The sequence below is a fragment of the Molothrus ater genome, chromosome 21 (genome assembly GCF_012460135.2).
Source record: "Molothrus ater isolate BHLD 08-10-18 breed brown headed cowbird chromosome 21, BPBGC_Mater_1.1, whole genome shotgun sequence".
Taxonomy (NCBI): domain Eukaryota; kingdom Metazoa; phylum Chordata; class Aves; order Passeriformes; family Icteridae; genus Molothrus; species Molothrus ater.
The window spans coordinates 1289517-1315790 of NC_050498.2; the positions used below are offsets into that span (position 1 = coordinate 1289517).

A 26274-nucleotide genomic window follows, 5' to 3' on the forward strand; every position below is an offset into this window, starting at 1 on the left:
TGTTCCAGCCCTCCATCCCTGGTATACTTCTGTCAGGTATAACACACTGAAGCTGGTTTTTGGGAAGGTGAAAATACCTTCTTCCTCCCCTGATCAGACACAGCCCCAGGCTGAAGGTTCAGACCAACAGCAGTGAGGGAAGGGAGCCCTTCATGTCCCAGCCAGGGACTCCAGGGTGACAGTCCTGTGGGAATCCATAAAATCAGAGGGTTTTGGGAAAGCTGCAAAAGGCAGCCTCAGAGACAGCAGAACTGGGATTGGAGCTAAGCAGCAGCCATGAGATTGGGCAGCAGAAAAATTATATGAGATGTAGAAAGCAAGGATGCATAGAACAATGGTGTGTGTATTAACACTTGTCTAGAATAACTCCTTAAGCTACAGAAAAGTTTATCTAGTGAGATATTAGGGAGTTCTAAGCTTAATAATGGAGCTCTGTGCATTGTGTTTTAAGACTCACAAGCAGGTATTGTATTCAAAAGAAGCAAGCATTGTTTAACCAAAGGTACCTGTGCTTATAGTGGTTGGATAGAACTACTGTCAATGTGCTTTTGCTTGGTGTGATTGGGCAAAAAACTTATAAAGTGAGTTGTGACATTGAGTTCTGTGTCTGCTGCCTGGGATGTGAGCTGCTGGCATCTTCCCATTGCCATAACCATGGAATGAGGTTGATGCTGGAAAATAAAACAGCTCAAGGCAGTTCCCAGCAGTCCTGTCTTGTTTATGATTTGTACAGACCCCAGCTGGGGATAAGTCCCAGCAGCAAATGCCCCAGGTGTGCTCAGGCAGGCTGGGATGAAACTGGCACTGCTGGAAAGCTCCCTCTCAAACTGAGAAGGAAATCCTTGGTGCAGAGCCTGAGGTGGGAGTGTTTTACTTGAACAGATCTCACTGGAACCCAGGAGTTTGACACCCCCAGCACAGACTTGGAGCAATGAAGAAGAAAAGTGGCCACCACTTGTGCTGCCTGGAACAAGGTGGAATGATGCCACTGCTGGAAGAGCTGGCATAAAAATGATGAACTTAAAAGGCACAATGGACTTTTAGAGACAGCTCTTCTTCTTTGTGATCACAGAGCCACGCTGCTGACGGCTTTATGGACTGGAAGATGAAGAGGTTTTTAAACCTTTCCCATTAGGTACAGACATCACTGGATAAGTTTGTTTAACCTCTGCCAGATTTGGATCAGCCTCAGCAGAGGGGTGTCACTGAGCCCTGTCTGCCAAATTTCTGCATGGGGAATGTCACACAGGGAGGGCTCAGCCATCCCAGCAAATGTCACACAGGGAGAGCATCCCAACATCCCAAAACTGACACCAGGGAGAGCTCATTCATCCTAAAATCCTGGAGCTGGCACCAGGGAGAGCTCATTCATCCCAAAATCCCAGAGCTGATACCAGGGAGAGCTCATTCATCCTAAAATCCTGGAGCTGGCACCAGGGAGAGCTCATTCATCCCAAAATCCTGGAGCTGTCTCTGGAGAGAGCTCTGCCATCCCAAAATCCTGGAGCTGTCTCCAGAAGAGCTCTGCCATCCCCAAAATCCTGGAGCTGTCTCCAGAAGAGCTCTGCCACTCCAAAATCCTGGAGTTGACACCAGGGAGAGCTCTGCCATCCCAAAATGCCAGAGCTGGTACCAGGGAGAGCTCAGCCATCCCCAAATCCTGGAGCTGACACCACCAGAGGCCAGCCCAACCCAGGCTGCTCACACTGACACACTGGTGAGACATTTGTACTGCTGTGGGTGGAAAAGAATAAAAATGAGTCCCAAGCACCATCAAAAGGGTGAAAAGCAGCAGATGGGGCTGATTCAGATCTGCTTTCCCCCTCAGATTCCAGTGTCAGGTACAGTTAACTGAATGCAATGAACTGCCCAGAAATACTGGTGCCCCTTCATGTAGGGGACATTGAGGATGGAGAATGAACAAAGCAAAGACCTCACCAGCCTTCACTCCAAAGTGCCACAAGGTTCCCTTTATTCCACAGAGGAAGCTCCACACCAGCCCTGCTGCTCTGTGGAGGGATTTGCTCCTGTGTGGCTTTTCTGCTGTCCCAGGTGACACCTCCACCTCTGCCAAACAAAATACACAACAGACACAACTGGGGGACAGAGGGGACCTGCTCAGAGCCCCAGCACACAAAGGCACCCAGTTGAACCCAGTGCAAAACTGCAACACCATGAAACACCTCCCAGCAGCTAGGGAGGGATCCAACCCAACACAGCCAGTCAAACACAAGCTGAATTATCACAAGGTTAAGGAAAAAACCACCACAATTAAAAATACTCCAACTTCTCCCTGTCCCCTCATAAAACCCCAAACCAAAACACAGTCAGTTTTTAGGGACAGGCTGGAGATGCCCCACAAAGGGGGTTTACATCCTTTTTGTTGTGCTTGCCTCCTCCTGCAGAGACCCAAAGGACAGCAGCCACAGCTCCCTGCCACAGACACTTCAGGAACCTTCCAGAGCCACTCCAGCCCAGAGCCCAGGATTTGGGGCTGGAGATTTGTTTGCTGCCACACCAGAGATGCTGACAGGAGCAGCTAAAGCCTGCCACAGTGACACAGTGACACACTCCTCTGTCACCCTGGCAGCAGCCCAGACCTCAGAGGAGCCAGCAGTGGCAGTGAGTGCACCCTGGGTGTGTCTGGGGGAGCACTGGCCATGGATGTGGCACTTGGGGACATGGTGGTGGCCTTGGCCATGCTGGGCTCGATGGTCCTGGGCAGCTTCTCCAACCTAAATAATTCCGTAACACACTTGACAAAACACAGCAAAATCATATCAAAATATGTGCAGAGATACACAATGAACTTTAAAGGCTTAAATGTGGCTTCTGATGAACTCAACTCCACACCTTGGGATGTCCCAGGCCATCTTTGTCACCTACACACCCCAGAGGTTTGCATGCACATCTGAAAAGTGGGGAATTCTGGACTCTTCTTGTCTCTCATCCTCACCTTACCAAGGCCATTGGATTTTCACCTGCTTTTCACCAGCCCTAACACCAAAGCTCCCCCCACCTGCACAGCCAAACACATCCAGACACACCCAGGGCTTGGCTTTGCTGCCTGCAGCTTCTCAGGTTCCCTCTGGCCCATAGAAAAACGCCAGGACTTGGCAGCTGAAGGCCTGGGAGGTAAATCCTGATGCATCCATGGGGCCCTGAAGGGATTGAATGATTTCCCCATGGCTGAGCTGCAAAGCTCCATGGCTGAAGGACAGAATGTTGTAAATCCCACTGCAAGTCCTGCTGGGCCAGCACAGGCAGGTTCAAGCTCCCTGCATCTCTTAATCAACAGGCACTGCTTCCCAGCTCTTCCCTACACATCTGTGCTGCTTCCTGCCTGAAAACCTCCATGGCAGAGGGAAAACCTGCTGGGTTTGTCCTTCTGGTGACAAGCAGCTCCACAAATGGAACCCACTGGTACCCAACAAGCTGCATTTGTGCTGTCCTCTGAAATAAAGCTTCACCAGGAAATGAATTGATCTCCATTTGGCCTTTGTAAAGATTATGAGCAGGCTTTAAAGAAAGCAAATGCTCAGCCTGCTATTCATTCTGCCACTTCCTCATCATGCTCCATTCATTAATTGCTTATTCTACTTTGGATTTTGCTGATTCAGTGCACATGTCTGCTTGCAAAAGGGCCTGCCAACATTAAATCTATTGTGTCTATCCTATGATGTACATTTTCTGTGACCCAAGCATCTTAATACACCTAATGCTGTCTGGTACAGTTCACTGTTTATAGATCCAGATTCTCAAACTCTTTCTGACCACAAAGCCCTGAAACTTCCTCACATTTCCCCAGGAAACTCGATTTTAAAGCACCTACTTTATTCCCAGTAATTCTTCTTCAGAAATGTTCAGCTCTATTCAGAATTAGGGTCTCAAAAATAGCCATTACAATTTAGGGACATACAGACATTTCTAAAGGCACATTACTTGGCAAGTCCTAAGAAGAAATCATCTGCAAAGTTGTAAAAACAGAATGTAGAGAATGGGAATTTACTCTGGCGAGAGGCTCTTGTAATAAAGTTATTAGGCTCAGACAGATCTAAGGGAGATAAAAGCCAGAGCAATTCTGAGTGTCACATCCACTTACCCAGCTCTGCCCATGCCCAGCTCTTTCACACACACACACACAATAAGTCATTGACACCTCCTTGCTCTTGGATTTTCCTGCTGGAAAACTGCACAAATGGCTGCAAGAGCAAGGCTGTCAAAGCAGCAGAGCTTGACTCCCCCTCTGCCTGATCTGGCTGGGCATGAGCTGGTTTGGAACACAAAAGCTCTGGGCAGTCCAGGGGAGCAGGCTGGTGGCACAAACAAACACACAAGCCCTGATTTCCTTGGAAGCCAACTGGAGAGAAGTGTATCCAAAGCTTAAATTGCTTCATTTATTCTCATAAGCACAGTTTAGGCAGAAGTATTTATGATAACACAGGTATTTTTCAGCAGAGGAGTTCAGAGGAGCACAAAAGCAAGTTGTTAAATTACACTAATCCCATCCTCTGCCAAAGTGATCATTTAATACTTCTGTTTACATTAGGAACTGGTTTATAGCACACTCCTGCCACAGAAGCCTTCCCTGAAGCACCATGTTCCCACCTTACAAGAACAGGTAATAACTTTGCAGTCAGGAAGGGAAAATTGACAATTAGTGGAATGTATGGCATTAAGAAGCCCGAGGTGCAGGGCTACAAATCCATGGTCACAGTGTTTGCAGGTGACACTGAGCAGCACAGTGCAAATAAGAGACTCTCTAACAGACACTAAGCAACTCCAGCTGCTTTCCCCAAAGCATTTTCTTCCCAACTGGGTTTAAAGAAGATATTGGGACTTCAAGCACCAAAGGCTTCTGACACACTCCTGACCCCACACAAGCTGCCAAAGTGTGCCCCAGTGACCTCTGCTTCAAAAGGGAAAGAAAAAGTTGCCCTGTGGCCCCATCTAAATCCATGCAGCACAAATCCCTAAAATTTCCACAGCTCCAGTTCTGGGGGGAGCCAGCCCCAGCTGCCTGTGTGTCCAAGGAACCAGGCTGCTCCTGCAGGTCACAGAATGGGCTGAAATAATAACCAACAAATGTAAAGCACAGCTGGAGAAGTGTGCTTTTAGAGCCTTTACTTGCCCAGTTTTCAAGAAAAAGCATTGCTGGAAGTCAGGAGCAGCATGTCCAAACACACTGAGGAATAAAGATCAATACTGGGATTTATTCCACAGCCTGCTGGTTTGTATTAGTGCTGGGGAAGCAATGGAGCAGCAAAGAGGCTTTTTCCTCTCTGCAAATCATCCCAAAGGCAGCAGAAGTTGCAGCTCCATCCCTGGAGGGCAGGAGGGGCACAGGGCACACAGAGCAGCAGCAGCAGCAGCTCCTCAGAGCTCAGGGCCCTGAGGATGCAGGAGAAACAAAAACCTGACTTTGTATGGAGCTGGGTTTGGAATGATCTTCAGAGCAGGGAGGGACAGCCTGGGCACAGCCTCCAGTGACACCAGCAGGACCTCACTGGGCTGCAGCTCCTCCTGAGGGGCAGCTCTGATCTCTGCTCTGGGGGACAGGGACAGCTGGGGCTGGGCCAGGGCAGGTTTATGTTGGATTTTGGGAAAGGTTCTTTCCCCAGAGGGTGCTGGCACTGCCCAGGAAATGGGCACAGCCCCGAGGCTGCCAGAGCTCCAGGAGCTCCAGGGATGCCCAGGGTGGGATTGTTGGGGTGTCTGTGCAGGGCCAGGGGCTGCACTGGATGATTTTGCTCCTCACTTCAAGACAGACCCTGAGGGGCTGGAGCGTGTCCAGGGCAGGGAATGGAGCTGGGAAGGGCCTGGAGCCCCAGGAGCAGCTGAGGGAGCTGGGCAGGGGCTCAGCCTGGAGCAAAGGAGGCTCAGGGGGCCCTTGTGGCTCTGCACAGCTCCTGCCAGGAGGGGACAGCCGGGGGGGTCGGGCTGTGCTCCAGGGAACAGGGACAGGAGCAGAGGGAACGGCCTCAGGCTGGGCCAGGGGAGCCTCAGGGGGGACAGCAGCAGGAATTTCCCCATGGAAAGGGGGGTCAGCACTGCCAGGGGCTGCCCAGGGAGGTTTGGAGTCTCCATCCCTGGAGGTGCCCAGGGAAGGGCTGGAGGTGGCACTCAGAGCTCTGGGACAAGGTGGGGATGGGGCACAGCTGGGACTGGATGGGCTGGGAGGGATTTTCCAGCCCCAGTGATTCTCATTCTCCTGAGCTGGGTCCCTTTCCAGTTCAGGAGGTTTCCATGACTTTTTGCAGCCTGGCAGATTAGAACTGCCTGGAGCCACACAGAGATGGGACAGATTGGGCAGGACAGAACAACACATGGACAGAAAATATCCACCAATCCATCCCAGAGCTGTAAATCTGCTCTGGCTTTGGTGAGCCCTGTTCTGAGGCACAGCTCCTGCATGCCAGAGCTGTGACACTGATACTCACTGCTTGATTTCTCTACTTGCTCTCCCAGAAAATTTTCAGGTGGCACCTTTCCAAGTACTGGAAAATATTACTTTTCTTTTTTTATGGCTGAAGCTATAAAAAGCCAAGGGCAGGAGTGTTTTTCATACAATGCTGGATCAAACCCACAACCATCTATTAGGAGAGGAGGTGCACAACCAGTCCTGGCTTTTTCCTAGAGCTGTAAGGATCTTTTAATACACTCCCACATGCAATTCAAAGGGAATTTCATATCTGAAAAAGCAATTTTTTTTTTTTTCTTCTTCCACGGTCTTGATTCCTCTCTAGTTTTCCTTTCAGTTATTTGATGAAGAAAAAGCCCTACATCCTGCCTCTTTTCCTGGCTGTTGTTTGGGTGTAGGATTGAAACACACCAAAGCACTCTCTGCAGACTGTAGTAGCACATTGTGCATGCAAGAGAGAAGGAGCTCTTCTGACCTCCTTTGTTTGCAATAAGCAGCAATCACAACAAATAAACAGGCATGAAACTCTATTTCCCAGCAAATATCACTCTCATAATTCAAGTAGTTTGTTTTGTCTTCTTAAATGTTGTCCTTCTCTGCAGACTCACTTCATCAAGCCTGGCTGAGCAGCCCAGGGCAGGACACGAGTGACAGGCACATCACCACAAATGCGTGCTCAGGAATGTCCCAGATGCTGCAGAAGCCATCACTGAGCTCTCCCATTGTAATATCTGCACATCTCAGACACTTCTGCCACAGCCAACACGGTCCTGTGGGCAGGGGGAAAGGCAGAAAGCATTTGGTTTTATTAAAGGGGAGGGAATGAGATGAGATGGATGGAGCAGTGACAGGGGCATCTCCTGCCCAGGCTGTGGCAGGTGCTCAGAAAATCCCTCCTTTCAGTGCCTTGGTCCCAGAGAAATCTGAGACAAGGGCACCTGCAAAGCCAGGGAGTTCAGTCACTCCCAAAGTGGAAGAGATTTCTGTATTTTCACAGGAAAATGAGTATGATAGCACATGGAACCTTCCCATCAGAGGGCACAGGCTGAGCCCCCTGGCACAAACCATGGCCAGGGTGGGCTCTGCAGGAGATTTGGGATTCAGCACAAGAGATGGGCAGGCAGGAGGGGAGTCATGGGCAGGAGACTCAATTACAGCCTCCAGGTGCATCCTCCTGGGCAGTCCTGACGTGTCTCAGTCACACCCACATCCATCACTTTCCAAATACGCATTCTGCTGTGATTAAAAAGCCAAAATGGAATTCTTGGGCCCTGCAACATCCTGTAAGTCTGAGGGAGCTCTCCAGGGATGGGGAGAGACCCCAAGGGGAACAGGGCCTCCCTCCACCCCACAAAGTGCTCCAGCACCAGCAGGGACACACTGAGAGCCCACAGAGGCCACACAAAACCGCTTGAAATAAAAACTGATCAAAAGCTGATTTCATTTCTTTAATTTAAATTGTCAAACAACAACCCAAACTCTACCCAGAAGCCAAAGCTCTCCCTCTTCTGCACTGCATCCCAAAGAAAGGCTCAGCTTGCTGCTGCATGGGGTCCCTGGCAATAAAGCAGTCGAAGCCAGCTGGTGCTGAATCCCACGGCAGCAGCTCCGGAAATAAACGGGAGATTCAGGCACTGAGAGCTGCAGGGGATGGCTCTGACTCAGCCCAAACACCACAGGGACACTTACACCAGGCAGGGACGTGGAACTGCTCCCTCTTCAGCAGCAGGTGATGGGGGCTCTGCCCAGGCCCCCTCCCCACAGGGGCCCAGGGCAAACACAGACCAGGTGCTGTGAGAACACGGCAGCAAAACAGGCTCCCAACACCTCCAAACCTTTTCCATCAGAGGCTCCCAGAAGGGTTTGGGTTGGAAGGGACCTTAAAGCCCATCCAGTGCCACCCCTGCCATGGCAGGGACACCTCCCACTGCCCCAGGCTGCTCCCAGCCCTGTCCAGCCTGGCCCAGGGACTCAGGGGCAGCCCCAGCTGCTCTGGGTCAAACGTGTTCCTGTATCTCCCCACCCTCACAGACAGGAATTCCTTCCCAATATCCCATCCATTCCTGCCCTCTGGCATCTTTAAGCCATTCCCTCTCATCCTATCACTACATCCCCTTGTTCCAAGCCTCTTTCCATGCACCTCCTGACCCACGTGCAGGACCCCAAGGCAGGCAGGAGAAGGGGTTGTGTCTCCAGGCTGGGAACCCCTCAAAACCTGTGAAAAATCAAACTCTGGGAGTTGCTTATCTCTTACACCATCTTTGCTCTTCACTTTAGTACCTCGGGGCTCCCCTCAGAGAACAGCTGTCAGGAGATTTGCAGCAGCAGGAATGTGTCATCTGCACCCAGTGATCCAATAGTCCTAACAATTGTGGGTATTATTTCTCTTAAATCTACCCCTTAATCCTATAATGCCATAAAATACCACTGAATCAGAGCTTAGCAGGATTCCAGAAAAGAACAGACTTTTAAAGAGATAATGAGAACTCCACATTTATGTTGGAAAGGATTGAAAGGAGAGAATGGGGGAGGCAGAATGTACCAGATGGGAAGATTATTTCATAGTTTCCCTTAATATGATTTCTTCAACCTGAAGCATCTGGTAATTCCACTATCAGAGATTAGATACTGGATAAGATGGACAGGCAGGCTGATCTAACAAAGCAATTTTATTTTCTGGCTACACATAGGAGAGGTTCCCATTAAATCCTGCATCACAGGATACAAGAGAGGTGCATAAAATGTTGTATCCAAGCAGGGAATGTTTGCAGGCCCTGGCATCCCATGTAAATATGCTTCACTTTCAATATAGAAAACAACACATCTCCCAAAGCCCCATCCTCCCCAGGCAGGTAGTGAGTGCTGGGAATGGATAAACAATAAAACTCACATAGCAGCCTTGTCCTTCAGAGGATTTTGCAGAAAATTGAGAAAATCTCTCCAGCTCATTTTTGTGAAGATTTGTGTAGAAATCCTGCAGGCTGTAGGCAGCACCTTGGGTACTTCCAATCTGGAAGCTGAGATTGTTTTCCAGAACATGCAGGAATCTCACCTTAAAGCCAAAAAACCCAATCAAGCGTGATTAGGCATGTGTTCCCAGTGCCCTTCTCACTATGGCACTGCCTGGCAGCAGGTTCTGGAATAACTCACCCCAAAACACCAGTCCTGCCTATTTCAGCCCAAGGAAGAGCTTTCCCAGCCATCCCAGCTGGAATCTGTCACTTGGTTCACTGGGAAATCTCGTGCACAGCCAGCACAGCCTTTCCTGCTCAGGGTAGGGTCCAGGTGGGGCAGGCACAGCTCCTGCTTGGAACCAGCTCCACACAGCTCATCCCAGACCTCTGGCACCTCTGCTCTGGGAATCAGCCCAGGACAATCCCAAATCCCTCAGTGGGGAACAGCAGGGAAGAGTTTCCACCTCCCAGCCCAGGGGAGCAGCCCCAGCAGCAATGGGGAAAGGGGAAAGCAGAAAAGGGGAACAGGAAAGGGGAGAGAGGAGAGGGGAAATGGGAAAAGGAAAGGGGAAAGAGGAGAAGGGAAAAGGGAATAGGGAATGGGAAAGAGGAGAAGGGAAAAGGGAACAGGAAAGGGGAAAGAGGAGAGGGGAAAAGGGATCAGGAAAGGGGAAAGAGGAGAGGGGAAAAGGGAACAGGGAATGGGAGAGAGGAGAGGGGAAAAGGGAACAGGGAATGGGAGAGAGGAGAGGGGAAAAGGGAACAGGAAAGGGGAAAGAGGAGAGGGGAAATGGGAAAAGGAAAGGGGAAAGAGGAGAAGGGAAAAGGGAACAGGAAAGGGGAGAGAGGAGAGGGGAAATGGGAAAAGGAAAGGGGAAAGAGGAGAAGGGAAAAGGGAACAGGAAAGGGGAGAGAGGAGAGGGGAAATGGGAAAAGGAAAGGGGAAAGAGGAGAAGGGAAAAGGGAACAGGAAAGGGGAAAGAGGAGAAGGGAAAAGGGAACAGGGAATGGGAAAGAGGAGAAGGGAAAAGGGAACGGGAAAGGGGAAAGAGGAGAGGGGAAAAGGGAACAGGAAAGGGGAGAGAGGAGAGGGGAAATAGGAAAAGGAAAGGGGAAAGAGGAGAAGGGAAAAGGGAAAAGGAAAGGGGAAAGAGGAGAAGGGAAAAGGGAACAGGGAATGGGAGAGAGGAGAGGGGAAAAGGGAAAAGGAAAGGGGAAAGAGGAGAGGGGAAAAGGGAACAGGAAAGGGGAGAGAGGAGAGGGGAAATGGGAAAAGGAAAGGGGAAAGAGGAGAAGGGAAAAGGGAACAGGAAAGGGGAAAGAGGAGAGAGGAAATGGGAAAAGGAAAGGGGAAAGAGGATGAGGGAAGGGTAAGAAAAAAAAGGAAAGGGGAAAGAAGGAGGGGGGATGGGGAAGGGGAAGAAGGAGAAAAGGGAAGGGATAAGGGAAGTGGAATAGGAAAGGGGAGAGGGAAAAAAGGAAAAGGGAAGGGGGAAAGGGAGAGGAGAAAGAGGAAGGGGAAAAGGGAAGGGATAAGGGAAGGGGAAAGGAGAAAAGGAAAGGGGAAGGAAATAGCTCAAGTAAAGCAAAGATGATAATCCAAAGTACCAGAAAGTGACACCACAATTCCCCAGATGAGGGCAAACAAGGTATTCTGCCACAGCTCCTGGTGCTGGGAAAGACCTCACCTTCTCCTGAACATCATCCTCACACCTCTGGGACCTTTCTCCCTGGGAAACTCCCTCCCTTCTCTGCCTCTGGGCAGGACTGAGAGGCCCTGAGCTGTGAGCTGGACTGGCTCCTCCTCAGCAACAGCTCCTGGAATCCCATGGAGCAGGGATAGCTGAGTCCCTGAACCCTCAGTGGTGCTGACCACGGGGTGCAGGGAGCCTGGAGACACAAAAATATACCCAAAATGTGCCAAACTTCCCCATAACTCTCCTTGCTCCACCTCCCTTTGGCCTCAGGCACAAGAAAGGAGCAGGAAAAGGCCTCAGAGCTCTGATGCAGCTTTGCTCAGCACTCAGGGCAGTGACACTTGACCACATGAATCTTTCCTTAAAACCAGGGAAAACTGAGAGGAAAGGCTGGGGAGTGCCAGCCTGTGCCAGGACCAGTGCCAGTCCATTGGCATTCCAGACACTCTGCAGCCTTTAGCTGAACCACACAGCTTCACTATTATATTTGAAACTACTACATGCTTTGTAATGCTTATCAGCTGGAGGGTTTTCAACAGTTTTTCCCCACTAATGCTGCAATTTCTAAGCCATTTAGGCTAATTTCCCTTGACTTGAATCTATTTTAATCAGAAACCAGGATACTTGACTTAAATGGTTTGTGTTCAACCCTTCATAAAATCAGCCATAAAACTTTATGCACTAAATAGCAAGGGAACCTTGAAGCCAGAGGTAGGAAGAGGTGAAACTTTCCATATTCTCCAGCAAACTCCAGCCTATTGCACACAGACCAACTGTTCTCTTACAATATCAAGCCAATTGATCCCCAAAACAAAAAGAAAACCAGTAAACAAAATGCACTCCTGAAGTTCTTGCACAGATAAAAGGCACTGAGTTGTGCAGCTGCACGAATTCCCTCCCAAATCTCAGCCCAGCTCCCAACTGAAGCATTTTTAATGCTGTGCCCTGTCCTCTCCCCCCCTCTCCCATGGAATGATGGATAGTGGAACTGAGGAAAAATACAATGCAAGGCTGAAAATGTCAGAATTAATCCTTTTCTTCCCCCCAAATCTGAAGCGAAACATTACTTCTCAAATTAATTCTCGCCAAGTAAGGCTGGCTCTGCTGGAAGTCAGAGCTGGGGATGGGAAATGGAAATCAGCAGCTCAGCCTCAGGTAAGTGCTGGGGAAGGTCTCGCTCCAAGGATCCAGCATTGTGCTGGGATTTGCATATCACAGAGGCAAAGGTGCAATTTGTACCTGCAATTCAGCCTGGCTGAGGAGCTGCAGCAGCACAATGCAGCCTGGGCTCCATTCCTTTGGAAACTCATCCAAGGGTTTCTGTTGTCAGTGCTTGACAGCCCTGGATGCTCCAAGGGGCTGCTTGGAATTCAGGCAGCACCCAGAGAGGTGAAGGAACAAGAGCTGCCCCTGCTGCCCTTGACAATCTGAGCTCTGGGGACAGGGGGAACAGGAGCTGCCCCAGCCTGGACAATCTGAGCTCTGGGGACAGAGAGATAAAAGAACAAGAGCTGCCCCAGCCTGGACAATGTGGAGCTCTGGGGACAGGGGGAACAAGAGCTGCCCCAGCCTGGACAATCTGGAGCTCTGGGGACAGGGGGAACAAGAGCTGCCCCAGCCTGGACAATGTGGAGCTCTGGGGACAGGGGGAACAAGAGCTGCCCCAGCCTGGACAATGTGGAGCTCTGGGGACAGAGAGATGAAAGAACAAGAGCTGCCCCAGTCTGGACAATCTGGAGCTCTGGGGACAGAGAGATTAAAGAACAAGAGCTGCCCCAGCCTTGACAATCTGCCACCTCCTGACCCACAGAGCTGCATCCCTGGCTGCACGGTTTTCAATGCTCTGCAGATGCCAGGCAACATCTTTGTCACTGCCCCAATGACACAGGCATTGGACACGGATCTTTCACAATCCAAACCTCTCTCAGCTCATTTTTTTATCAAGGATTTCACTCCAGGCCAGGACAAACTGACACTTTCCTATTTTGAGGAACACTCTGGCAGCCATATCTAAAATGAACCTTCACAAAGATAAACTTGCAGCATGTCTTTCCTCATCCTCTTAACAAAATGATGTGTCACCTCTTCTAAAGGCTGTTCTCCTGTGCTGCTCAGCAGGTAAACATCACCAGCACCTTAAAAGCTCAATCAAAAAAGGAGAGGAAGGATATTGCCTGTAGAAACTCCCTTTAAATGCCCAATCTCCAGTGGGAAATCCCAGAGTGTCCTTGGAGGATCCCTGTGCTGGGAGGAGCCTGAGGGCAGCCCAAGGGCCCTGGAGATCCTGCAGGGTCATGAAGGAGCTGACAAGGAGGGAGGGAGAACCTCTGCACACCTTTACAGGGTATTAAACACCAAAAGCTCAATGAAAGCAGAGCTGAGCTTCTGATGGCATCACTTCCACCCAAAACCATGGACTGCTTTAGGAAAACAGAGACAGACTGGGATGAAATTCACTTTTATCTCTGATAAATCATCTTGGTGAACTCTCTCACTCTCTGCAACTACCTGGAACAAGGCTGGGGCAGGTGGGGATCAGTTTCTTCTCCCAGGTACCAACTGACAGGACAAGCCTCGAGTTGTGCCAGGGGAGGTTTAGGTGGGATGTTAGGAATTATTTCCTGACAAAAAGGGTGGTCAGGCCCTGGCACAGCTGCCCAGGGCAGTGCATCCCCATCCCTGTAGAGGTTTAACAGCTCTGTTGGTGTGGCACTTGAGGACACAGGTCAGTGGTGGCCTTGGCAGTGCTGGGGAATGGTTGGACTCAACAACCTTTGAGGGTTTTCCAACATCAGTGGTTCTGTGACTCCATGAGCTCATTCCAGCCCAGCCACCCCCTTTCTCATCACAGGGCCCTGGGAACAATGAGGGAAATGCCAGCAGCACCAAACCCGACTGGGAAAGCCCCAGCACTCCTGGCTCTGGGGTGACACCTGAACACAAACATTCCCTGCTGGAGCCCCTGGCACTCACTTGGTGGGGCGATAATCCGGGATGGAACGGTCCAGGGAGATCTTCTCACTGAGGTAGGAGTTGTAGCCATACTTCTCATGGGGTCCCTTGGCTTTCTCCTCCTCCTCGGGGGACAGGGTGGCTGGGAGGCCACCCTTGCCACGGCCACCATAGCCCTCAATGAGACCAAGGGACTTGGAGAGACCTGGGGGGAAAACAAAAACAGCATCTCTGGTAAAACCCATCCCTGGTAAAACCCATCCCTGCTAAAGCCATCATTGGTAAAACCCATCTCTGGTAAAACCCATCCTTGGTAAAACAATCCCTGCTAAAACCCATCCTTGGTAAAACCCATCCCTGGTGAAATCCATTATTGATAATATTGATAAAACCTATAATTGGTAAAACTCATCATTAGTAAAACCCATCATTGGTAAAACTCATCATTGGTAAAAACCCATCTCTGGTAAAACCCATCATTAGTAAAACCCATCATTGATAAAACTCATCATTGGTAAAACCATCATTGGGTGCCCTGGTAAAACCCATTTTTGATAAATCCTATCCCTGGTAAAACCCATTTTTGGTAAAACCCATCCCTGGTAAAACCCATCACTGGTAAATCTCATCATTGGTAAAACCCATCATTGGTAAAACTCATCCCTGGTGAAACTCAGCATTGGTAAAACCCACCCCTGGTAAAACCCATTTTTGGTAAAACCCACCTCTGGTAAAACCCATTTTTGATAAATCCTATCCCTGGTAAAACCCATCATTGGTAAAACCCATCCCTGGTAAAATGAATCCCTGGTAAAACCCATTTTTGGTAAAACCCATCCCTGGTAAAACCCATCGCTGTTATTTCCAACTCCTAAAGAAAAAGAAATACTCTAAAAATCCTGGCTGTTTTGGGTTCCTGGCTGTTTTGGGTTGTTTTTCTGCAGACATTCCATGTCCTCCTCCTTTGGCCCAATAAAATGGAATAAAATGGAATAAATGGAATAAAATGGAATAAAATGGAATAAAAATGGCTCAAGTGTTGCAGTTCCTCACGGCTCAGGCACACTGCTCCTGCCGGCCCTGCCCCTGGCGTGCAGCTGATGACCTGTCCCAGGATCTGTGCACTTATTGAGTTGGTGGGGAGGTTATTCAGGCCTCCTTCCCACTCTCAGAGAGGTAATTACATGGAAGGTTAGATGTCCCCAGGAGAAGGATAGGTTGAACACAGAGCAGGAATAAAACAGGCTTGGTTAAGTGCCAGCTGAATGAATTTTTGCTCAGTGTGAACAGTGAACAGCATACAAATGGTAGGGATTTAAAAACAATTTCCCTTCCAACCTTTCTTATCTTTTAAAGTACAGTGTTCCCAGACCCTTATCAAGGGGAATTATTTATTTATATCTGCATAGCTGAAGGAAATAGGCAAAGTTCAAAATGAGCTGCACATAAAGAGCTCCATGGATGATTTGGTGGTGGCTGTGGGAAGCCAAGTCCATGCTCATGTTATTATTTATTAGACAGAACACCTGGAATTTTAATATTTTTCATTAGCAGAGATTCACTCTCTTTTTGTCAGAAACACAAAAATAGTAATGATAGATTTTGGTTTCGTTTTTTATACTGAAAGACAGCAGGGTTTCAATGGCAGAGCCCTGACTGAGAACAGGACAGATTTTGTCACCTCTGAAGCTTTTGAAGGGACAACAACCTTAAGGTTTGTCCAGCTCCCAAACCTACCACTGCCTTCCATTGTCCTGGACAAAACATTCCTGCCTGCCCAGAGATTTAAGTATTTTTTTCCTCAAAAAGTAGCATTGAGAGACGGGAAGAAATGAGCTGGGAATGTAAATCATAGTTGGAAGAACAGTTTGAAGAATTATGATTATTATTACTGTTATTATTATAGTAATCATCATCGTTGTTGTTGTTATTATTTGTATTCCTTCTGACAAGGAAGATCTCAACATCCTTCCCTCCTGTATCAGAGCCCCTCTGACCACACTGGGCTGGACTGGATTTTATCTGAGGACAATAACAACAATCAGGTGCCAGAAGCCCTGGGCTGTGCTCACACATCCAGGCTGCCTTTCCTAGCTCCAGGCTGAGCAGGAGCCCGGGGATCATCCAGGAAGGCTGGGATGGGTGGCACTTTGTGGCCTGCAGAAGCTCAGCAGATCACTCCATGAACTTCCCAACCCCAAGTAGTTCCACTCTGGGAACACTCAGCATCTCCCAGTTTGCTTTTAAAGCTTAATTTTGCTTTTCTTGATTCATCTGAACACGTTTCTCCCTGCCCCAGTGCTTTTGCTTTCTGTGTTTTGAAGCCACACCTGTGAGGAGGGACATGGGGACTTTCTGAGGGGGGCAGAGGCTCCATGGATGGAGAACACTTGTGCCAGTGTTCACAGGGGTCTGAGGATGAGGGAAGAGATGAGGATCTGACTCCATGTTTCACAAGGCTGATTTATTATTTTATGATATATATTATATTAAAACTATACTAAAAGAATAGAAGAAAGGATTTCATCTGAAGGCTGGCTAAGAATAGAATAATAAAGAATAACAAAGGTTTGTGGCTTGGACAGAGAGTCCGAGCCAGCTGACTGTGATTGGCCATTAATTAGAAACAACCACATGAGCCCAATCCCAGATGCACCTGTTGCATTCCACAGCAGCAGATAACCATTGGTTACATTTTGTTCCTGAGGCCTCTCAGCTTCTCAGGAGGAAAAATCCTAAGGAAAGGATTTTTCATAGAAGATGTCTGTGACAGACACTCAGTGGGATTTGGGAGCCGTGGACATCCCAGCACCTGGCTGTTAGAAGCAGGCTTTAAAATCACAAGCTCAGGTTATTACCAACAGCTGATAACACACCCTGAACTCAGACACCAAGGCAGTGCTTGTCCCAGGGCTCCACACTGTAACCAGCAGGGAAGGATGATCCCCCCAAGGCCAATCCATCCCACAGGATCCCAGCCAGTCTCCAGAGGTCCTTACCTCTGGCTCAGGTGAGGGAATTGTGCTCCCAGGCACAGCACCTCAGTGAAGGAGCTGGAATTCAAGGTGAGGAACCTCCCCCAGTGCTCAGAACACCACCAACCCCTGAGGTCACGCCAGCCTGGGGGACAGATCCCAGCACTCATTCATTTCTCTCAGCTCATTTCTGCACATTCTGTCTTTCTACTGCTTGAAGTTGGTAAATGCTGCTAAACCAACATCATGTAACCAAAGCAATCAATCAGATGGATCCATTTGTGTTGGGCAGGGCACACCATGAGCCCTCCATCCTGCCCTGCAGGACAGCACCTGCAAGGAGACTCATGGAGATGAACGTTGCCAGGTGGGGTGTGCCAGGCAGGATCCCCTGGCTGTCCCTGGGCTGGTTCAGCATTTCCTCTCCAGCCCAGGCTGTTGGGAGGGTTCAGGAATGTCACTCTGCTGTGTGGCACTCCAAGAAGAATCAAGAACATTTGTTAAGGAGGACAATTCATGTCCAAACAGAAGAGGAAGGAATTTGTTTCCAGCTGGCTGAGAAGGTTTGGAAATTTCTGTTCAATTCTGTTCAATTTCTGTTCGTTTCTGTTCAATTCTGCCCCTCAGGAGGGGCAGAACTGAACAGAAATGGTGACAGCACATCCTCATCCAGTCAATCCATTCATTGGCTTTTCTTCACCACATTTTTGGGTACCTTTCTGTGAACTTGGGGTGCCTTTGCTGTGACTTCAGGAATTACCCTGAGCCCAGCCCATGTGGCTGCTCAGGATATTCTGGGATTCCATGAAACCTCCTTGGAATTGGCCTGGAAGGGCCAGAAGTGACACACAGAGACAGCATGAGCAAAAAAGGGAAGGAGCATGGTGCCATCAGCTCATTTTCCCAAAGAAAAGGTTGAAAGCAAAGAGTCAGGACTGTTCCCAAGTCACAGAGCAAATCCTTTATCCTTCTGGGCAGGCACAAAGCAGAAGTGCTGAACCTCTGCCAGAAAGTCTCTCCTGATGCCTGCTCCAGCCTACCTGTAGTGATAAACAGCACTAATCCCCACAAAAATCTTCAACTTTGGAGTGGATTCAGCCCCTAGGGAATTCTGCAAGCTCAGAAGGTGGGAATGGGCTGCATGGAGATGAGGTGTTGTTGCAGATCAGAGCTCTGAGCAGCCACAAGCTTCACTCATCCCAAAGCCACACTCACCCAAAGCTAAAACAGGAATTTTTTTTTTCAGAACCTCCTAAAAATTCTGAACTTTGCAACAAATGGAATATATTGCTATTGCACTGCAGGAATAGAAGGGAAAAGAAAAAGCAAGACACCACGTGGAGCTGCCAAGATCTGAGCCCCTCCTGCTGGAACAGCCAGACTGGAGATCCCTGGGGACTGGCAGGAGTTGGTTTTCTTCAAGATGATATAAAAATTTAATCTCTACAGCAAAATTATTCCTAGACTGAGCACAGCTAGAGTAAATATATTAGTCTCTTCTTAAGCTGAGTGTATTTCAGGAGGAGGCAGGAGTTTTCTAGGACAGAGAAAACCTTTAGTGAAATACAATCTAATGTGATTTGCAGCCTTCATTTCCAAAGGCTCCCCAGGAGCTGGAGGGGGGGGAAAGCTTTTTGCTCCATGTCAGCCTGGATGAAGGAAAACATTAACCCTCCCATACAACCCTCAGCTGAGGAAACTTGTGATGGGGGGCTGGGGAAGAAGGAAGAGCCCTGAAATTAAAAGATATTTCTGAGAAATGGGTGCTGAGGGAAAACAACATCAACCTTGCAGGGTCCCAGGGGGCTGGAGAGGGACTGGGGTGAGTCCCTCTCCAGGGATGGAGGGACAGGACACAGGGAATGGCTTCAAATGGAGAGAGGGCAGGGCTGGATGGGATATTGGGAATCAGGAATTGTTCCCTGGGAGGGTGGGCAGGCCCTGGCACAGGGTGCCCAGAGCAGCTGGGGCTGCCCCTGCATCCCTGGCAGTGCCCAAGGCCAGGCTGGGCATTGGGAGCAGCCTGGGACAGTGGGAGGTGTCCCTGCCATGGCAGGGATGAGATGATGAGATGACATCAAAGTCCCTTCCAACCTAAACCATTCTGGGATTCTAATACAGGAAAGATTTCTGGAAAAGCAGCACTTTTAGCTGCATCTTTCCACATCTGTATCTCATGCAGCATGAGGTACAGAACACACAGAGCTCAGGATGGAAGCCACATTCCAGCAGGGAAGAGGAACTTGGAGCCCCCCTTCCCCAGAAGGAACAAGTAACACTGAAATGGTACTGGAAAACACAGGAACCATAAAGCAACATTAAATAGATATCTCTGCAAAGCACAGCTCTGACTCAGTGAAGCACAGTGGATTTTTCAGTCCCAAGAGCTCTCACAGTGATGTTTGTTCCTGGCCTACATCAGCCAGAGAGCTGAAGGCCCACAGGGAATCTCTGACCTGGGGAAAAGCCAGACCAAGGAGGTAAATGGCCAAAGGCATTGGCCATGTGTGACCTGCAGGGGACTCAGAGAGAGGGGACACCCAGAGAGGCTCTCAGGGCAGTGTGTGAGGAGCCAGAGCTGCTGCAAGGGGCAGAGTGGCCCAGGGAATGCTGGAAATTGTGGGGATTGCTGAAGCCTTACTGCTGTCCTACTAAACACAGACTGTTAAGGGAGGGCTCATTAACAATCAGGGGCATTGGCAGAAGAACAGGCACCAATTTCCTTTGCAGCCCTGGTGGAACCTGGGGCATGGGATTTTCTCTCCTTGCAGCAGTTTTTACACAATTTTAGCCAGATTTGCTCAGACCTGTTGTTCTTAGGGTAGATAACACCCATTCCTCTGGCTGTAGGTTACACCTGTGGAACCCTGAGCTGCCACAGGGCTGTGGGAACTGTGCAGGGAATACAAACACAGCTGTGCAGGGAATACAGGTCAGCTTCCTTTGCTGTCACTGCCTTCCCACAGCATCCTCATTCTCCTGCAGGGGAAACTAAAAGTAGCTGTAAAGGGATCAGAAAATGAGAGTTCACTCTCTCCTGGGAAAAAAAATAGATATATAAAGTTTAAAAATGAACTTGAATACTAGAGCCCAGTGAAAAACCAGTATTCCCCTGAACCCTATACAGTTCTGTTCACTGTACATGCTACATTTATTTTTCCCAGGGCTGACCACCTATCAGAATTTATCCCCCAGATGAGATGCTGCAGCTAAAGGGTCAGTGCTTCCCCTTCCACTGGACAGTCCTTTTCCAGGAGCTGGATTTTAGCATATCAGGACATCTCCCCCAGTGCAGGAATGCTCAGAGCTGCCTGGTGTCCTTGCAGTAAACCATGCAAATGCAGTTGGTTTACTGCAGAGATTACCATGAGCATGGTGACTTTCAGAAATGGGGGGTCACAAAAACTCCCACCCTCTGCCTTCACGCTGAATGACAAATGGGAACTCAGAAAAAGCAGCAGATGAATGGGCCCAGGCTTGGCAAGCAGGGATTTTAGCAGATACAAACTGAAAATAGAGCATATTTCACCTGCACTCCAACATATTGCATCTCTGAAAAAGCTCATGCCTATGAAAAATTATGTGAATAATTCTGCCTGAAATGAATTTGTCCAACAGAGCATTAAGATTTCACTTAAACAATTGTGACAGGTTGGGGCAAGGGAATTGAACACATTTTCTTGCAGCCCAGCCAGGCAAGGACCAAAACCAGGATGGGCACAGCTCATTTTAAAATATATTTAATAATATAACCTTTTTAATGCCAGGCTGGATGGGGCTTGGAGCACCCTGGTCTGGTGGAAGGTGTCCCTGGCCATGGCAGTGGGGGATGAGATGAGCTTTAAGGTCCCTTCCAACACAGCCACTCTGGGATTCTCTGATTTTGGCTTAGATTAGATGATGAGCTGTAGAAAAATGTTTTAAGCCTAGCTGTGCTTACATCATTATGGGAACAGTCAGACAATGTCCAGGTTCCTGCCCACCTTGCACTCCTTGGTAGGGATGGAGAAGGGAGCAGTCACTGCTCAGGTCTTGTTTGAAATGTTTAAACACAAATCTGCATTTATAGGTGCATACACACAGGGATCCAAAAATGAAGTTTTCTTATCAATATAGAAATGGAAACAGAGGGAAATTACTTTCAGAGCCAGAGGGAGGATCAGCACCCAGAGCAAGGACAACACAGTTATCAGGACAATGTCAAAGCCTGTTTGGCCTATTATACTGCCAGGTTCTGCTTCCAAATGATAATTCCCCAATCAAGATTTTCCCCTGGCACAAACCAACAGAAATCCTTCCCCAGGCCAAGGCTGTTTACATCTGAGGAAAGATTTATTTGGTTCCAACACCTGGGACTGGTGAAAGAGCTTGGACATCACCCTGTCCTCTCTGAAAGTCCAAAAATAGTGGCATTTACCACTGCTCACATTGATAAAATAACTTGTTGAGAAAGGCAGAACTTGGCAGCAGAGCTGGTGCAGAGCAGGAATCCTGGGCTAAAGAAAGCTCTCTGCAGCTGAACAGGGAGAGCAGGCACTGCTGCCACAGCAGTCTCAGGAACAGAGACTTTGTTAGACACAGAAGACAAGCCTGAAGGGGATTCCTATCCCGGGGGAAACCTGGACACATGTGAAGCATTCCTGGCAATTTAGCAGTGAGAGGAATGCCCTTCCCTGGGGGTGCAGCCCCCCTTCCCCAGGAGCTGTTCTGCTGCTGCACTGCCCCTCTCAAAGGGGAAACTCCACTCGAGGAGCCAGTCCCTAAAGCTGTCACAGGTTTGTCCCAAAACGTCCAGTTACACCCCACTGCCATCCTGTCTGTTCACAGCCACAGCTCCAGCAGCTGCCTGGGAATTCTGGATAACAGCCTGGGATCCAGGAGCAGGAAGGGATGAAGGGGATTTGCAGAAAAGGTAAAGGAAAGAGTTTGTTGCAGCAATCTCACCTGAATGTTATGACACAAACACAGATTTATACTCTGACTAACACAGGAGACTGTCACATTCTGGAAATACTGGAGAAAAGGGAGGACAAAGAGGCAAAAAGGAGTAGATCACAGTGTGCCACAAAAAGGAAAATCAGGATCAAAACCATCACTAAGAAAATTTAGTGAGAGAGCTGACCCAAGTTACATCACTTGAGATGTCAGAGAACTCCAGAGAACTGGCTTTAGTAAGCCCTGCCTAAGGGCTGCTTTCAATGATTCAGTATTCCTGGGATCCAGGCACAAACATTTCCCCACCAACACACAGCAAGGTATTTGCATGAGCTGCTCAGAACAGTCCAGAGCAGCCTTCTCAGCAGCTGCTGCCTGGTCTGTTCCAGTGGCACAGATCTCCAGAAAGCACCAGCATGCCCAGGGAGCAGTGAGAAAGCACAGGAGACCCTCAGAGAGGGGAGGGGACTCTGTGGAGAGTACCCAGCATCCTGGTTTAGGTTGGAAGGGACTTCAAAGTTCATCTAATCCCCACCCCTGCCATGGCAGGGACACCTCCCACTGTCCCAGGCTGCTCCAAGCCCTGTCCAGCCTGGCCTTGGGCACTGCCAGGGATGCAGGGGCAGCCCCAGCTGCTCTGGGCACCCTGTGCCAGGGCCTGCCCAGCACAGCCAGGTACCAGTGAGGAGACCCAAGCAGGGAGAGAGCAGATGCCCAGCAGAGCAGAGCAGGACAGCAGCTTCATCCAAGGCTCCACAACCAGATCTGCATGGCTGAAACCCCCCTGGGTGAGGCACTGCCATCAGCAGCTGGGCTCAGACTCATTCCAGGACCTTCATCCCCACCACCATCACTCTGCAGACAAAATGCTCACAGGCTCCTCCCTCCAGGCCTGTTGGGCCATCTCCCCCTCCTGTCTTAGGCTGTGAGATGTGTGTGTGTTCTGTCCCCATGTGTCAGAGCTGGGGCAGTTCTCTGCTGTTCTTGGGGCAGTTTTCTTGATCTCTCCCCCAGCCAATCCTCCCTGCAGGAGATCTCTGCTGTCCATGGCCACTGAGTGTCCCTGCAGGGCTGATCCAATTCCAGCATCCCATGGGGAGATGCTGTGCCCAGGGCAGGAGCCAAGCATTCCTACCTGGATCCAATGTGAGCCTGGCACAGCACAGCAGCCTTTGCCCAGGGCATTGCCAGAGGAGCAGCTTCTGCTGCCCTGCATGGCCAGAGGGAGCCCAGGCCCATCTGCAGCAGCCCTGGAGCTGCAGAGGAAAACTCCCCCCTTGTGCAGGATCCCTGCTCCAGCAGAGCCACAGCTGGCACTGCAGGAGGGCTGAGCCCCCATGGGATGGGGCTGTGCCACCCCCTGACACACAGGGGACAGGGACTGCTCTGACTGGCAATGGGTTGTTGTTTTGTTGGGGGTTTTTTTTTGGTTTTTTTTTAATTTTATTTTGTTTGCACTATTGTATTTGTATTTTTAATTTTCCCTAATAAAGAACTGTTATTCCTACTCCCATAACTTTGCCTGAGAGCCCCTTAATCTCAAATTTATAACAATTCAGAGGGAGGGGGTTTACATTCTCCATTTCAAGGGAGGCTCCTGCCTTTCCTTAGCACACACCTGGCTGTTCAAACCCAGCTCCTCAGACACCAGGCCCCTGCCAGGGGAGCTGCTCCAGCCCAGCCACGAGCCTGGAGTGCCCTGCTGGGGCTGCAGGAGCAGAGGGGCTCTGGGCTCTGCTGCTGCTGCTCTGTGAGAGGAGGATGGACGAGCTCTCCTCAGCCTGACAGCAGCCTGGGGAAAGAGCCACTCTGAGAGCTCTGCCCAGCCATCCATCTGCTGGGAGGGAACACACAGCGAGCTGAAGCCTGATGGAGTGTCCAAGAGGAGTCTGTGTTAGCAGCTACCGGGGCCATACAGCATAACCCACAGCAGGACCTGACATTCCAGGTCTGACACTGTTCCAGTAACTCACAGATCAATGCAGGGCCTGTCACTGTTCCAAAGACAGACAAGGTCCCTGCTCCATGCAGCTAATGGGGTATTGATTCTCCACACACCCAACTGCAAGCTCTGCACTTGGGGGACTTTGCTGAAACCCCCAAAATGTTCCTAAAGACTTGCCTGGCTCGGTGCCTGTGGGACAGTTTGGGACACAGGAGCTCCAGGGAGCAAGGCCAAGGGCAAAAGCAACCTTGCATATTTACACTGCTCAGCCAAGGGCCCATTTGGGTGATGAATTAAGCAATTACCTGCAGCTTTATTTTTAGGAGGCAGGCTGCAATTCAAGCAAGAGAGAACTTATCTTGCTCTCCTGTCTGAGCTGCCAGGACATTGCTCTGGCAGGACACCCTCCTACGTGCCAGGCTGCTCAGGGAGCGTGGCAGGAGCAGCTCCTTGCCCAGGAAAATCACAGATTTCCCATTACTGGGAGTCTTGAGGGGCAGGCTGGATGGGGCTGTGAGTGACCATTGGAACAAGGTGATCTTCACGTGTCCTTTTCAACCCAAACCATTTTGCTGCAGAGGATGGAAGAGTCTGGAAATGTCTTCAGTAAAGCATTTTAAGGAATTCCCAAACTCTTCCACCCTCAGCAGCAGAACATCAGCCCTCACATTTGTGCTCAGGCAGTGATTTCTGAGGCCAAACTGCTCATCCCCAGGTTGTGACACCCATCAGCACTCCAGGCTCAGGCAAACCTTTTGCTGAACTTTCATTGCTTCTTTCATCCTCCAGTGCAAAATTTCATTTCTTTGGGTAACACAGTCCATTCCCACCTCCATCACAACATGTTTGCTTCCAGGCAGAGCTGCTGCTTGGGCACAGAGATGTCAAATTTCAGTGCCAGCCCAAAACCACCCAGCCCAAGGTGGGAGAACAAGGATTTCTTAGATCCATCTTGTCCCAGAGAAGCTGTGCCTGGAGCAGCACCTGCAGTGTGATGGGACTACCCCAGGGAGAGGAGCAGAACCACAGGAACGAGTATGGAAGCAGGAAAAGAACAGAACCCACAAAAACACAAGCAAACAGTTTTTGCACCCCATTCAAAGGTTATAAATAATATTTAGCATTTTTATTTTCACAAGGAATCTGTTATTTGCAGACCGTGTCTCTATAGCAAGCTGTCAGTGTTTGTGGTTTCCTCTAGTGCACGCTCCTGTTTCCTTCTGAAAACATTTCCTCTCTGTATAGATTGGCCTGTTGGAAAGGGAAAAAATTGCTGCCATTTGGCAAGATAAGAAATGAAGAAATACCACAGTGTGAGTGCAGATATATCATCAATACAAAAGTGGCTGCTCAGGTTTGGGGCTGAGTTTTGTGGGTTTGTGGGAGGTGACACAATTGTGTGAGTCCTGTGCACTGGGCACCTCCTCACAGAGCCCTGGGGGAGGCACAAATTGCAGATGGTCACCAGAACACCTCCCAGGCTATAAAACCTCACAGAGGCCTCCCTGCTTGCCCCTCCTCAAGTCTGGGGAAGGGAGGAACTCCTGGGTGGTGTTTGTGACCCAAGTTTCAAGCAGAGCTCCAGGTCACTGGGACAGGCTGGCACCTGTGGACCCCAAAAAGGGTCTGTGGGATTGTACCCTGAGCAGCCCACACTGCACAGGGGCCCTCAGAACACTTCCAGGGTTCTCCAAAGGGGCCCTTTGATCCAAATAATCCCTCCCTGGGCTACCTTGAATGTGCTCAATCTGTAAAGACCAATTAGAGATTAGAGAAGGGATGACATTGCCCAGAATTTGCTTTCCCAAAAAAAGGATGTCATTATGATGTGAACATGGCTGCAGGGAGGGAAACTCCGGATTTACAAGTGCATCCTTAGCAAGTATCACAAGCCACATCCCAACTAACTGCATTTTACTGAACTGTGAAATCACCAATTACTTTTTAAGGTCAAGAAAGTCCATTTGGCAAGGGTTTGCTCGGTGCATTTAACTTCTGTGCTCAGACACTGTCCTCCCTCAGTGCCCAAGCCCATTTACTGCAGGTTTTGGGGTGTGCTCTCAATGCTCTCAGACACACAGGGCACCCCAGAGAGTGCTTGTGCTCTTCAAACTCCTTCCATCTGTTTGTGCTCTGCCAATGGGCCGTAGGGGTGACACAGCCAAAGCCAGAAATAAAGGAGCTAATTTGGTCATCAGAGAGAAATATTCTCCACTGCAATGCCTTTATTCCTGCACACAGCTGCATTCTCCTGACAAACACAGCAGCCATGGATCCAGGGTGCTTTATGTAATGGATGCAGTGTTGGAATGAGCACAGGAGCACAACAGACACCTGGACAAAAACCTGGGGTTGTCCCAGTGTGACTCAGTCTCTGTGTGGGGAGGAAGAGCTC

At 49.5% G+C, this 26274-nt stretch overlaps 1 protein-coding gene across 1 annotated transcript in view; it reads right to left on the minus strand.

Annotated features, from left to right (window-relative positions):
* GALNT17 (polypeptide N-acetylgalactosaminyltransferase 17) overlaps positions 1–26274 on the minus strand; it is a 253854-nt gene that overhangs the window by 180513 nt on the left and 47067 nt on the right. The window contains exon 2 of the mRNA XM_036394943.2: positions 14046–14229. Within this exon, the coding sequence (XP_036250836.1) occupies positions 14046–14229 (184 nt within the window). The remainder of the gene's footprint in view (positions 1–14045; positions 14230–26274) is intronic.